The sequence below is a fragment of the Urocitellus parryii genome, chromosome 5 (assembly GCF_045843805.1).
Source record: "Urocitellus parryii isolate mUroPar1 chromosome 5, mUroPar1.hap1, whole genome shotgun sequence".
NCBI classification, from domain to species: Eukaryota; Metazoa; Chordata; class Mammalia; order Rodentia; family Sciuridae; genus Urocitellus; species Urocitellus parryii.
In genome coordinates this window covers 78,675,101-78,688,031 of record NC_135535.1, presented here as the reverse complement: position 1 = coordinate 78,688,031, position 12,931 = coordinate 78,675,101, and the positions used below count along the sequence as shown (strand labels likewise).

The 12,931-nt window shown below is 33.9% G+C and overlaps 1 protein-coding gene across 3 annotated transcripts in view; it reads right to left on the bottom strand.

Annotated features, from left to right (window-relative positions):
• Dennd5b (DENN domain containing 5B) overlaps positions 1-12,931 on the bottom strand; it is a 189,778-nt gene that overhangs the window by 118,500 nt on the left and 58,347 nt on the right. For 2 of the 3 annotated variants that reach the window (XM_077798438.1, XM_026415248.2), the window contains exon 2: positions 2,645-2,710. The exons of the other annotated variant lie outside the window; for it this stretch is intronic. In XM_077798438.1, the coding sequence (XP_077654564.1) occupies positions 2,645-2,710 (66 nt within the window). The remainder of the gene's footprint in view (positions 1-2,644; positions 2,711-12,931) is intronic. 3 annotated transcript variants of the gene reach the window in all.

Here is a 12,931-nt window from a genome sequence, read left to right as displayed (position 1 = left end):
AAAACAGTTGACTTAGGCATCTGCAATGGTGACTTTGACTTCCACTCCTGGTTCAATACTGATGGAAGTAATCTAGCAACTGTGAAGTTCTGATTCCCCAACTACCATAGGGGGTTTAAAGAAAAAAAAAAAAAAAAAAAGAAAGAAACATTATTATTGAGTTATCTAATTTAGTGGACAGAACACATTAAATACACTAACCTTTTTTAAAAAATGAACTATTCTAAGTTAAATTCATCACCTGATAAAATTCTGCAAAGATTAGACTATATTTTATGTAAAAAATTCAATAACAGCTGTCATATCAGTTCTTTATCTCCATGACTAAATTAATTCCCATAAGATCTGTTATTCCCAAATGCCTTAGTTTCATAAAATGTTTTAAGATGAATGGATCTTAAATTTCCAATGTCAAAAAGTTGAGATCAAGGAATTAGAAACTTGAAGCAATTTCTTCCTGTCTCCTGTGTTTTTCTACTTTCAAAATTCTAATTAAGTGCAAAATACTAGCTGTTATAGCAAAATATAAATGCCATTTACCAGTATTTGCATAATTAAAAATATCACTAGGCACTCTGAATTACAAGTCATACTCTGACATCTTGTGACTCAATTTCCATTTTGGGTAAAAATATGAATAGGTATTAAAACACCTTTGAGTGCAAAACTTAACAGATCACAGAAGGAGGGAAAAGTCACACTATAAAATCTTGTTGGAGACTGCAATATGAAATACATAGGAGCTTTTATGAATAAGGGCACATAATTTAAATGTATTTACAGAGGCAATTAAAGTACTGTTTCTTTTTAAAAAATATTTATTTATTTACTTTAGTTTTAGGTGGATACAATATCTTCATTTTATTTTTATGTGGTGCTGAGGATCGAACCCAGTGCCTCACGCATATTAGGCGAGTGCTCTTCCTCTGAGCCAAACGACAGCCCTAAAGTACTGTTTCTAATTGAAGTATTTGGTTAATGATCATTTTCCTTTGGATTTCTCTGATTTAGGCAAGTACTACATCGCTACATCTTTCCATTCCACACTTCAGTTTCTAAGAGTAGAAAGCTTTCACCTCCAGAAGAGAAACTGTTAAAGAACAGAAACCCCTAAGAAGAGTTCATCAATTTTTGCACCATGATGCAAGGTTTTATAAATACCAAAAAGTCAATGGAGACATGGGAAACTATCCATCAGTCAATGTAGCTAAAAGTTCAGAACCAAAGTCAAAGTTCAGAACAGGGTAAATGATGTCCTTAAGCTGATATAAAATTTTAATGTGAACACAAAATTTACTTTACTTTAGGTCTAAGAAAAAGCAAAATAAAACAAAAATTCCCTTCTGATTCTAAAAAAACTATGCTGCTGACTTTGCTACTGATGCAGCAACAAGCATATTTTGAGATAACATAGAGTCATAAGAAACCCTTTCCTATGCCCACCGTCATAGTCCAGAAATGCTTGTTTTTATCATCCATAAATTTTAGTAAAATATGAAACACTATAACAGTGGTAGAAAGAGCACATAATCCAGGATATAAGTCCTTGCAACACTTACCTTTTAATGATTTCCTGCCTGTTTTTGATAAAAATAGTGATGTTATCTTTATTCATATATCAAGTTAATAATGGGACAGAGATATATCAGAAAAATCATAAAAGTGCATTCTCAATATAATTGTTCTATTACCTAATGCTACAACTTCTTGAGGATCATCGAAGCAACAAGAGATTACCTCCAAAATTATAAAAACATAAAATACACAAAACAGTAACTCAATTATAAGAAAACAAAACCACTGCCACCACCACTATCTCTACCACCATCACCACCTCTACCACCATCACCACCTCTTAACACCATTAAAGAGAGAGCAATAGGAAAGATCATTCTTAAATATACAGCGGTCTTGGCAAATATTATTTTGAAGGAAATGAGGGAAAGAATAAACTTTTCTGAAATTCTAATATCACTGTTAGGGATTCAGATATGAGTGGATGCAGTACCAGCCAGAGAAGAATATCTAGGAAGAACAACCTACTCTTCACATTTTGAATGTATGTTTTATAAAACTAACTTCGAATTCACTGCTAGGACTAAACAGAAAAAATGACTAGGTCTGAAAATCTGGATTCCCAGGAAATGGAATTACATATAAATATCCTTCACTTAAGCTAAAGTTTATCTTTTAAAAATTATACTTAAACAAACAAGAATTATAAATTTGTAGCAATAGTAATATTCTTGAGGGGGCCTGGGTTCAATCTTGGCGATTGACTTGCCAAAAACACTCCAAAAAATGAGCTTACATATTAATAATATCCTTGCCATAACTATATATGGATTGAGTAGTATTACTAAATAATCAACTAAATTTAAGATGCAATTAAGCCTTCTCTCCTAAGAAAGTAGGAAATATATGCCAAGACAGCTTAAAGACTACTGAATACATTTTTTCAAGGCCTGAAGCAAATGAGGTCTTTATGAAAATTAAGATGCAGACAAGAGAACAGAATACAAAATAATATCTTTAGATGATCTCTCCAAACGAAACTAAATAAGGAAATGCTTATAATGGGCTTGGGGTGAATTACAATAAAGATTTCTAGCAACCCACCCTTTTTTTTAACTATTATTTTTACCTGAAGTCGGATTTGTAGCTTCTTGGCTCTTGCTATGACGATCTGCTTCTAGCCATTGGTACAAAACTACATAATGTAACAGAAACAAAAAGCTTTATGAACAAAGAAAAACAAAAAAGCAAAACTGACTTTGAAGAATGGAAAATGAGAATAAAAAATTAAACAAAAACAATTAAACAAGACATTAACATCAAAAAAGTACAGCTTAACACCAGTAGAATGTAGCTTATAAGCTATTAGTGATAAGAAAGCAAAAGAGAATAGGCAATTTTAACCTAATAGTGAAAGGACATTTAAATACCAGTAACAATTATTTGTATGGGGAAAAACCACACACATCCTCTCCAAAGACTAATTTCAAGGGCAGGGATTGTGGCTCAGTGGTAGAATGCTTGCCTAGCATGTGTGAGGTACTGGGTTTGATTCCTGGCACCACATAAAAATAAAAACATATAAAATAAAGGTTAAAAAAAAACAGACTAATTTCAAGAGAAGAAAGCTAATGCTTCTATAGTGAGATATAATAATAGTAAGACAAAATGGTCAATTTTAAAATTGTATTCCAACCACTGCATACCTAGAATGGCTGAGGTCCAAAAAACTGACAATACCAAATGCTGACAAGGTTGTGAAATGACAAACTCTCTTATTGTTAGTGGGAATGCAAAACGGTACAGCCACTTTGGAAGACAGTTTGTCAATTCTCTTAAGGTTAAACATAGCTTTAAAATAATATAATCCTGGGCTGGGGATGTGGCTCAAGCGGTAGCGCGCTCGCCTGGCATGCGTGCGGCCCGGGTTCGATCCTCAGCACCACATACCAACAAAGATGTTGTGTCCGCCGAGAACTAAAAAATAAATATTAAAATTCTCTCTCTCTCTCTCTCTCTCTCTCCTTTCTCACTCTCTCTCTTAAAAAAAAAAAGAAAATGGAAAAAAAATTTTAAAAAAAATAATAATATAATCCTATAACCCCAATCTAATCATAACTAAAACATCAAATTCTAAAAGAAATAACTTACAATATACCTGATATGTACTCATCAAAACTGTCAAAGACAATATAATGTGGCATATTGGATGGGATCTTCCAAGAGAAAAGGGATATCAGGTAAAAACTAAGAAACTAACTATTTTCTCAACTTTTTGTTTATTTAAAAATTCTCAAGAAAAACAAGTATATTTGAAAAATTATATTCCAAAGTCAGGTGTGATAGGCATGCCTTTAATATATGGCAGCAGTGTTAGGCAACTATACATCTTGGCATCAAGAGTAGAATACAACAGATTATTTACTTGCAAAAATAACTTTAGCAATGAATCCAGGATCTGGAGTTCTCTGATACTGTAGAATAAAGAAGTCTTTGCTCCAGCCCATGTTAATCAAATTATTCCTTTTCTAATAAAATATGAAACAAGAAAACTTTTAAAAAGTCATTATTGTGGGCTGGGATTGTGGCTCAGCGGTACAGCGCTCACTTAGCATGGGTGGGACCCGGGTTCCATTCTCAGCACCACATAAAAATAAACACATTGTGTTGTGTCCATCTATAAAAAAAAAAAAAAAAAAAGATTCATTTTATTTCTCTGTCTCTCTCTCTCAAAAAAAAAGTCATTATTATACCTGATATAATGAAAGTATGCATATTTTTTAGGTTTAGTACTATATGTTCAACAATACTTGTAAATTATATTTATTATTTAAAAATTTTCATATTTTATTGGTACTGGGGATTGAACACAGGGGCATTTTACCTATGAGCTACAACCCTAACCCATTTTATTTTGGGACAATTTTTAGGGTCTTCTAAGTTGCCCAGGCTGGCTTTGAACTTGGGTGATACTCTTACCTGGACCTCCCAAATAGCTGGGATTACAAGTGTCATTTTTATTATTTAAAGAATATTGAAGTGATTTTCAAATAATAAGCACAGCCTAGAAAACAAGATTCTAATTTTGAATAAATATGCTAATCTAATAGCCTATATCCAATCATAATTTCTGAGCAAAAGTTTTCTCATATATCAAATATAGACTTTTTTCTATTACAATAAGAACACATTATTATTATTAGATATCTACCTTCTACGAGAATCATTTATTCAATATATTTCTATATTAATATTAGTACTCATGTTGTATTTTATCATACAATATAAGGCCAATCTGCCCCTATTTCTAATTAATGCATTCTGTGCTAAAGAAACATCCAAGAGAACAATACTTTGCCTTCAGGAACAAAAGAAAGTCACTTACCATTAAAATATTTATAGTGACAACACTACAGAGCTGTTCTAAGATGATTCATACTGAAACTTTTCTGCTACATAACTCAAAGAAGTAGTTGTCTGCTCAGAGCTAAAGGTAGACCTTTTCTTCCATTTCTATTAACTAATTTTCATTGTTAATATTCTCTTTCCAAAATTTTATAAGGAGTCAAAAGCATGAGCAGTTCAGTTTAGGTTATACAGGGTATCAATCAACTTATATGGAATACTGCTTTCTTCCTCTTCCCCTCTTTGGAAGAAAAAAATAGTATGTAAGAATCAACAAAGTTTCTCTCTCTCTCTCTCTCTCTCTTTTTTTGGTACTCCACATTGAACCCAGTGGTACTCTACCACTGAGCTACATTCCCAGCACTTTTTACTTTTTATTGAGACAGGGTTTCATTAAGTTGCTGAGATTGGTCTCAAATTTGCAATCCTCTTGCCTCAGTCTCCCAAGTCACTGAGATTTGAGTAATCATGCCTGACTCAAAGTTCTTTAAATTAAAGATATGAATAACAAGATGGGGAAGGGGGTTAGTGAAACATTACATCTTGCTTCATGGTCTATTAAGTTATTCTAACGCTGAAAAACTGGTAAGAAATGTAAGTAACAAGATTCACTGGGAAATTCTCTTTCTGTTAAGAATAAAATGTTAAGTAATAATATCCCAATGATTATCTGAAGTGTTCAGAAGCCAGAATGGCTCAGTTCATGTGATTTTTGCTAAATAGAAAAGGTCTCTGGCTGTGGCTGTGGCTCAGCAGTAGAGCACTCACCTAGAACGTGCGAGGCCTTGGGTTCAATCCTCAGCATAAAAGTAAATAAAATAAAGGTATGCTGTCCAACTACAACTAAAAAATAATTATTTAAAAAAATTGCTTAACAAAAAAGAAGAAAAGAAAGGTCTCAAGAGTTTCTCTGCCATCAATGTGTTCTTTTATCCAAAGACCTTCAAGGACCTTTCCTAATATGCTCAGTGATAGCTAAGATTTAGGTTTTAATGGTACTAAGGTACTACACACCAACATATGAAATCATGCTCCTCATACATTAGGAAGAGTACAAAGGGATCTATGTGACTAAGACCTTACCAATTCTATAAGAGACTAGGATTTCCAAAGCTACTGTGTAACATTAAAAAAGAAAAAAGAGCAGGGTGTAGTAGGTCATGCCTGTAATCCCAGCAATCAGGGAGGCTGTGACAGGAGGATTGGAAATTCAAGGCCAGCCTTAGCAATTCAGCTTGGCCCTAAGCAACTTAGTGAGACTCTGTCTCAAAACAAAAAATATAAAAAGGTTGGGGATACACCCTTAGGCTCACTGCCCAGTACCAAAAAAAAAAAAAAAAAAAGAAAAGAAAAAGAAAAAAGAAAAAAGCCAAGTCACTTTTGGTGGAGGAAAAAAGGTCATTTTAATTACATTTCAAAATGAATATAAATAGAACAACCAAAAAGGATAAAAATGAACTGAAAGAAGCAAAAATTTCCTCTTTTGTAAGGGAAAACAAAGTTGTCCTTTCTCCTTCCACCAGAAAAACACTAAAGAAAATCTTTAAGAGCACGCTCTCTGGGGCTGGAGATGTGGCTCAGCGGTAGCGCGCTCGCCTGGCATGCGTGCGGCCCGGGTTCGATCCTCAGCACCACATACCAACAAAGATGTTGTGTCCGCCGAGAACTAAAAAATAAATATTAAAAAAATTCTCTCTCTCTCTCTCTCCTCTCTCACTCTCTCTTTAAAAAAAAAAAAAAAAAAAAAAAAAAAAAAAAGAGCACGCTCTCTAGCCTTGAGTTCAAGGATCTCACTTGGCTGGCTTAGCACCAAAAACCTCAATTTCAGTGCTTCCAAAACTGAGCTGATCTTTTCCCGCAAAGCTTTTGCTCTGTTAACAGTGACACAGTTCATGAAATCATCTAAGTATTTCCACCTATTTATTCAGCCCTTTCAGGGATTAATTTAACACTAAAAATAATTTTATCAAGAAGGGATTCATGCTCATAATTTTTAAAAATTTACTTTTATGTATCAATGTATATATGTATTTATTATTGTGGTACTGGGGGTTGAACCCAGAGCACTCATCCCAAGCTCTTCCTATTTTTTGAGACAAGTTCTCACTAAGTTGCAGAGGCTGGCTTTGAACTTGAGATCCTCCTGCTTCAGCCTCTCCAGTTGCTCCTATTTATGATATTTGCTTTAGCACAGAGCTGGTCTCTTTGACTGACTGTAAGTCATTCTAGATTGCTAGATTGAGATTCTAGACTTCTCCCCTTCTCAACCCAGATTCCCCTACTTTATTTCCATATTCAAATGGTCACTAAATTTTGCAATCTGTACTTCCTAGGTATCTCCAAATCAGTCTTTCCTTTCCATTTCTACTCAAGTCAAACTTAGAATACTGAGGCAATATCCTAACAAACTAGTCATATGTTATTCTCCTCTTCTAATAAACTCACTTCATTCATTCATTCATTCATTCATCAGGCATTTACAAAGCTCTACAATGGGGCAGGGTGGTGGGGTGGAGGTGGCAAAGAGGTAGGAAAGACAGTGGAATGAGACTGACATCATTACCCTAAGTACATGTATGACTGTACGAATGGTATGACTGTACTTAATGCACAATCAGAGAAGTGAAAAATTCTGCTCCATTTGTGTGACAATGAATGAAAGAGTTTCTACTGTTATATATAACTGATTCGAACTAAAACAAACAAAAACTCTACAAGCCAAGGCACCATTCTAAGCTCTTGGGATATAATAAAACAACAGATTGTGTATTCCAAACATGGCCAAAACAGTATTTCTTGTTCCCCATGTTCCTCTAAAACTCCACCAAAGAAGGTGGAATCAATGTTCTCTGCCCTTAAACCTGGAAGGGCGTATGTAATTGCCTCAAACAAAACACTCCATCCATACAGTGTAAGTGATGATCTCCAAGGTGAGATCATTAAAAGTGCCATGCATTTCCACCTGTTCTTCTGGGATTTGAACCTTTACAGCCTAGATACAATGCTGTGAGAAAGCTACAGCAGCCATTTTGAAGCCATCTACCAGAGGCTGAATAGATGGGGCTGCCCAATCTTGGACTTTCAGCTTTCAAAATTGTGAGCTGAATAAAGTACCCAGCCTCGTATTTGTTATGGAGATAGAAAACAGCCTAATACAGCTTTATTTTTTTTTTAAAGGAAATAGAAATGTGAAGTTCTTGGAATTCTGTTCTCATAATTTCTATGCATACTGCTGTTTATTTACTATACTGCATTAAAGCTGCTAAATGCTATTTCTTCCTTTAGATTTTAAGTTCTTCAATATATTATCCTTCTTTAGAGCTTTAACACCTACTTAATACTGTGCCTGGCACATATGTTTACTGAATAAATGGAAAGATAAATGGAACCTATATGCTCAGGTCTGAATTATACACATGCTTCAGGATTTGTAAGATGTATTTATTTCATCTTCACAGCAGCTGTGAAAATGATTCATTTCAAAACCCTGACTACATTAACTGAAATGTAATCAAAGGAATAAAAAACAAAAGCCCATTTTCTTTTGAACATTCTATTTATTTACTAAGTTGTATTGGGATATAAGTTAAAACCTGATACCTGCCTTATTCCAAATATAAGGCTATATATATTCCACATATTTTATCTGATGTTCACCAGCAACACAGGATCAGATTTTTTTAAATTATTTGTTTTGAATCCTGGACTTCATAGTTAACTTTTTAAAAAAACAAACTTAGTTTTTATAGAGTGACATTACAGAAAAATTGGGAAGAACACAGAGAACTCTCATATGTCTTGCAACCAATTTCTCCTATAAGCAACATATATAATACATTATAACAATTAATGAACTAATATTGATATGAAATTATCAACAAAAATCTAAATTTTATCCAGATTCTCTGAGTTTTTATCGAAGGCTCTTTTTCTATTCCAGAATCCTATTCAGAATACCACATTACATTTAGTAGTCATGTCTCCCTAAGTTCCTCTTGGCTATGATGGTTTCTCAGACTTTCCTTGTTTTAGATGACACTGACAATTCTGAGCACTGATCAGGTATTTTTAGAATGCTCCTCAAATGGAATTTGTCTGACATCTTCCTTATGATAAGACTATGGTTATAGGTTTGGGAGAATAAGATCATAGAAGTAAAGTGCCACTTTAATTACATTATATTGTGGGTATACTCTATCCATATGTTATCACTACTGATTCTAACCTTGATCAAATGGCTGAGATAGTTTCAGGTTTCTCCACAGTAAAGTTTCTCTTTTTTTCTCCTCTTTGCTATACTATAAAGTTCAGAAGGAAGTCACTTAACTCAGCCCATACTTAAAGAATGGGGAATTATGTCTCACCTCCTTGAGGGTGGAGCATCTACAAAAATTATTTAATATTCTCCTGCAAGGGAGATTTGTCTCTTCTCCCAATTTATTATCTGATCACTTATCTACACTAATATGGAGTCATAATTACATTTATGTTATATTTTATGTCATGATTCAATATTCTTTTATTTTGGGATTTTAATTTTTTTTCTAGTTTTGGTCATTGAGAACTCTTTAATTTGATTCAAACCCTCAGCTATGTGATTTTTGTTTTATTTTCCATGGGTGGGGGGAAGGATCCAGTGCTAGGGATAAAACCCAGGGCCTTCCACATGACTGTGAGCTATACTCTTAGACCTGGTGTGGTTTTTTGAGGGCTGCTTTAATTTCTGGCAGTATAAAGCTCATCTTGTATATTTCCTGCCCCATTTCTAGAAATCAGTTATTTCTCCAAGGATTTCTTCATTCCTCTAATTGAAGAATGGCATTAGAAATGAGGATCTGAGGGGCTGGGGTTGTAACTCAGAGGTAGAGCACTTACCTAGCACAAAAGAGGCACTGGGTTTAATCCTCAGCACCACATACAAATAAATAAATAAAGCAAAGGGTTTTGTGTCCATCTACAACTGAAAAAGAAAGAGAGAGAGAGAGAGAGAGAGAGAGAGAGAGAGAGAGAGAGAGAGAGAGAGAGAAAGAGAGAGAGAAAGAGGATCTGGAACTGGGCAGGGTGGCACACACTCGTTACCCCAACAACTCAGGAGGCCGAAGGAAGCAGGAGGATTGCAAATTCAAGGTCAGCCTGGGCAACTTAGTGTGACTTTGCCTCAAAATACAAATTTTAAAGGGCTGAAGATACAGCTCAGTGGTAGCATGCTCCTGGGTAAAATTCCCAGTACAGGGGGAAAAAGAAAAAAAGAAAGAAAACAGGATCTGGGTGCTGGATTACTACTAGGCTGCAGAAAATACTTCTAGGCCCTTACAGATTAACCAATTTTTACTTCTTTTTTAAATACTTATTTTCTAAATAAATATAAGGTATAGTTGGCAACATCAGTTTGTAAATAAAATTTTAAAATCCTTTATAAGAGCACTTTGTGAAGTATCTTTCAAATCTCCAACAATATAAATTTTATTATAAAGGAGAACATTTTAAAAGGGGAAACCCCATATATTTCCTATCCCCTGGGGTCACAATCTATTTTCACTATGTTTTTTCAAAAACACTCAGAAGATAAGTTAGTTTTGAAGTTTACCTGTGGATTTCACCCTACTCCATTTTCTTGCCTACACCTGTACACTCTTTCTCATGTACTTTATAATTTAAACTATTCAACTAAAAGCAGCTTTATAGAAGCTATAGTTTTATAGAATAGCTTCCACTCTAATAACTTGTATTTTCTTTAAAAACTCCTATTACATTCGAAATATCATATTTGACAAATTGACAAATGTAAGGTTTCCTTCATATTTTTCACAAAGCTTTGTGCAAATTCTTTTCACAATTAGTAACTAATACATCATTTGTGTAACATTAAATCACTTTGCTTACGAACATAAGATATATTACATACTTGGTTTACTTATTGAATTGTCATGTTTGGTTATTTAAGATGTAAAATGTTTGAGACAAACGAGAATCTGGATATTAAATCACAATTTAATAATATTAAAGAATTATTTAACATTTTTAGTTGTGATAACTGCCTCAGGGTAATATCAATATAGAGGTCTAATCTTTTACAGATATATACTGAAGAATTTTTTAAAGACCATAAGATGTTCAAAAATAGCTTTAAAATAATAAGGGGCAGAGTACAGAAGAAACATGCTTGGTATGAGTTGATAATTTTTTAATGGGTACATGGGAACTCACTGCACTATTCTACTTCTATACTCAAATTCAACATGTAAAAACTTTTAAAAGTCACTAATACCAAAATAAAATAGGTCATTAACGATAAGTTTAATAAGTTTAAGCCCATCTTCAGCTGGCAGGAGGTAAACATTTCAATATATCTTTCTAAAACATATGGACTCCCTCTCTGTTTCATAAGACAACTACAATACCATTATGACACTAAAAAACCAATAATTCCCTAATATAAAATATTTTATTATTATTGAATTTTTCAATTATCTTATAAATGTCCCCTTTTTATGGGGTACTGGGGATTAAACTCAGGGCACTCAATCACTGAACCACATTCCCAGCCCTATTTTTATTTTATTTTGAGACAGGGTCTCACTGAGTTGCTTACCGCCTCACCTTTTTTAAAAATACTTTTATCTACCTATGTATCTATCTATTTATTCATTTATTTATCATGTGGTGCTGAGGATCGAACCCAGTGCCTCATACATGCCAGATGAACGCTCTACCACGGAGCCACAACCCCAGCCCTACTGCCTTACTTTTACATTCACTTTTCGAATTAGCACTCCTCCTGTCTCAGCCTCCTGGGATTATAGGAAGGTGCCAGCACACATCAGGATTCAAATTAAGTCCATATTTTATGAATTGCTAATATGCTTTTTTTTTCTTTAACAAAATATTCACTGATTTAATTTCATTGAGCAAATAAGCAATAAATGTCACTGAACACCAGATGTAAAACTGCCTTCAATAGTACAGAGAAAAATAAGATTCAGTCTCTGAACTCAAGAAACTCAGCATGTAATAGAGAAGACAATGAGAAAGCAAATATTAATATTCAGTATAATAAGATTTACGTAAGGTATTACATCACCATGTTTTTCAAATTAGAGTACCAAATTCACAGAGTAAACATGATTCATTATTCTCCAACACCAATTATATAAGAAAACTTTGGTATTAGAATATTATTTAAACAGCAAAGAATATTAATTTTATAATGTGGTCTACAATGCAAAATTCAAGTTCACATGGAAGGCCCCTAGGAGCTATCAAGGTTTACTTTGTCTTCTACATTGGGGCTACCTGGAAAGAAATGTTTGAAAAAAAAAAACAATGAGAGGGACCTAAATCCTTTATTCCTTCCTCCCACCCCTCACCTGCTTATCTCTTTACTAAAAATATAAAATGTATGTTTTTGTTCTTGTACTTATTAATAGTTTTATGTTTCTTAGTGCTGATATGCTTTTTTAAAAAAATTAGTGGTAGTTAGACACAATATCTTTATTTTATTTATTTATTTTTATGTGGTGCTGCCACAACCCCAGCCCCATAGTGTTGATGTGCTTTTAAGTCTCTTTTAATCATAGGGTTTCTTTCCTACCTTTCCCTCCCACAGGAGGCTTATTTGTTGAAAAACTTGATTAGAGTTTCTACAGTTTAGACTTTGTTGACTATATCTCATGCTATAGCTTAATATGCCTCTTTCTCTTCTGTGTTTCCTGAAAATTGATATTGTAATATAAAGCTGATGAGCTAGGATCCAGCCAGGCTCGGTGATGCATGCCTGTGATCCCACTGACTTGGGAGGCTAAGGCAGGAGGATCTCAAGTTCAAGGTCAGGCTCTGCAACTTAAGTAGACCATGTCTCAAAATAAAAAAATAAAAAAGGTATTATTTCCCCTGAAGAAGGAAGACATCAGATGACATGAAAATATGAAAGATGGAGCTTAGACAGGTATGAAGAAGGAACTCTTTCTTCTCTTTGGATCTCATTCCATTATGCCTAGACCACAAGCAAACT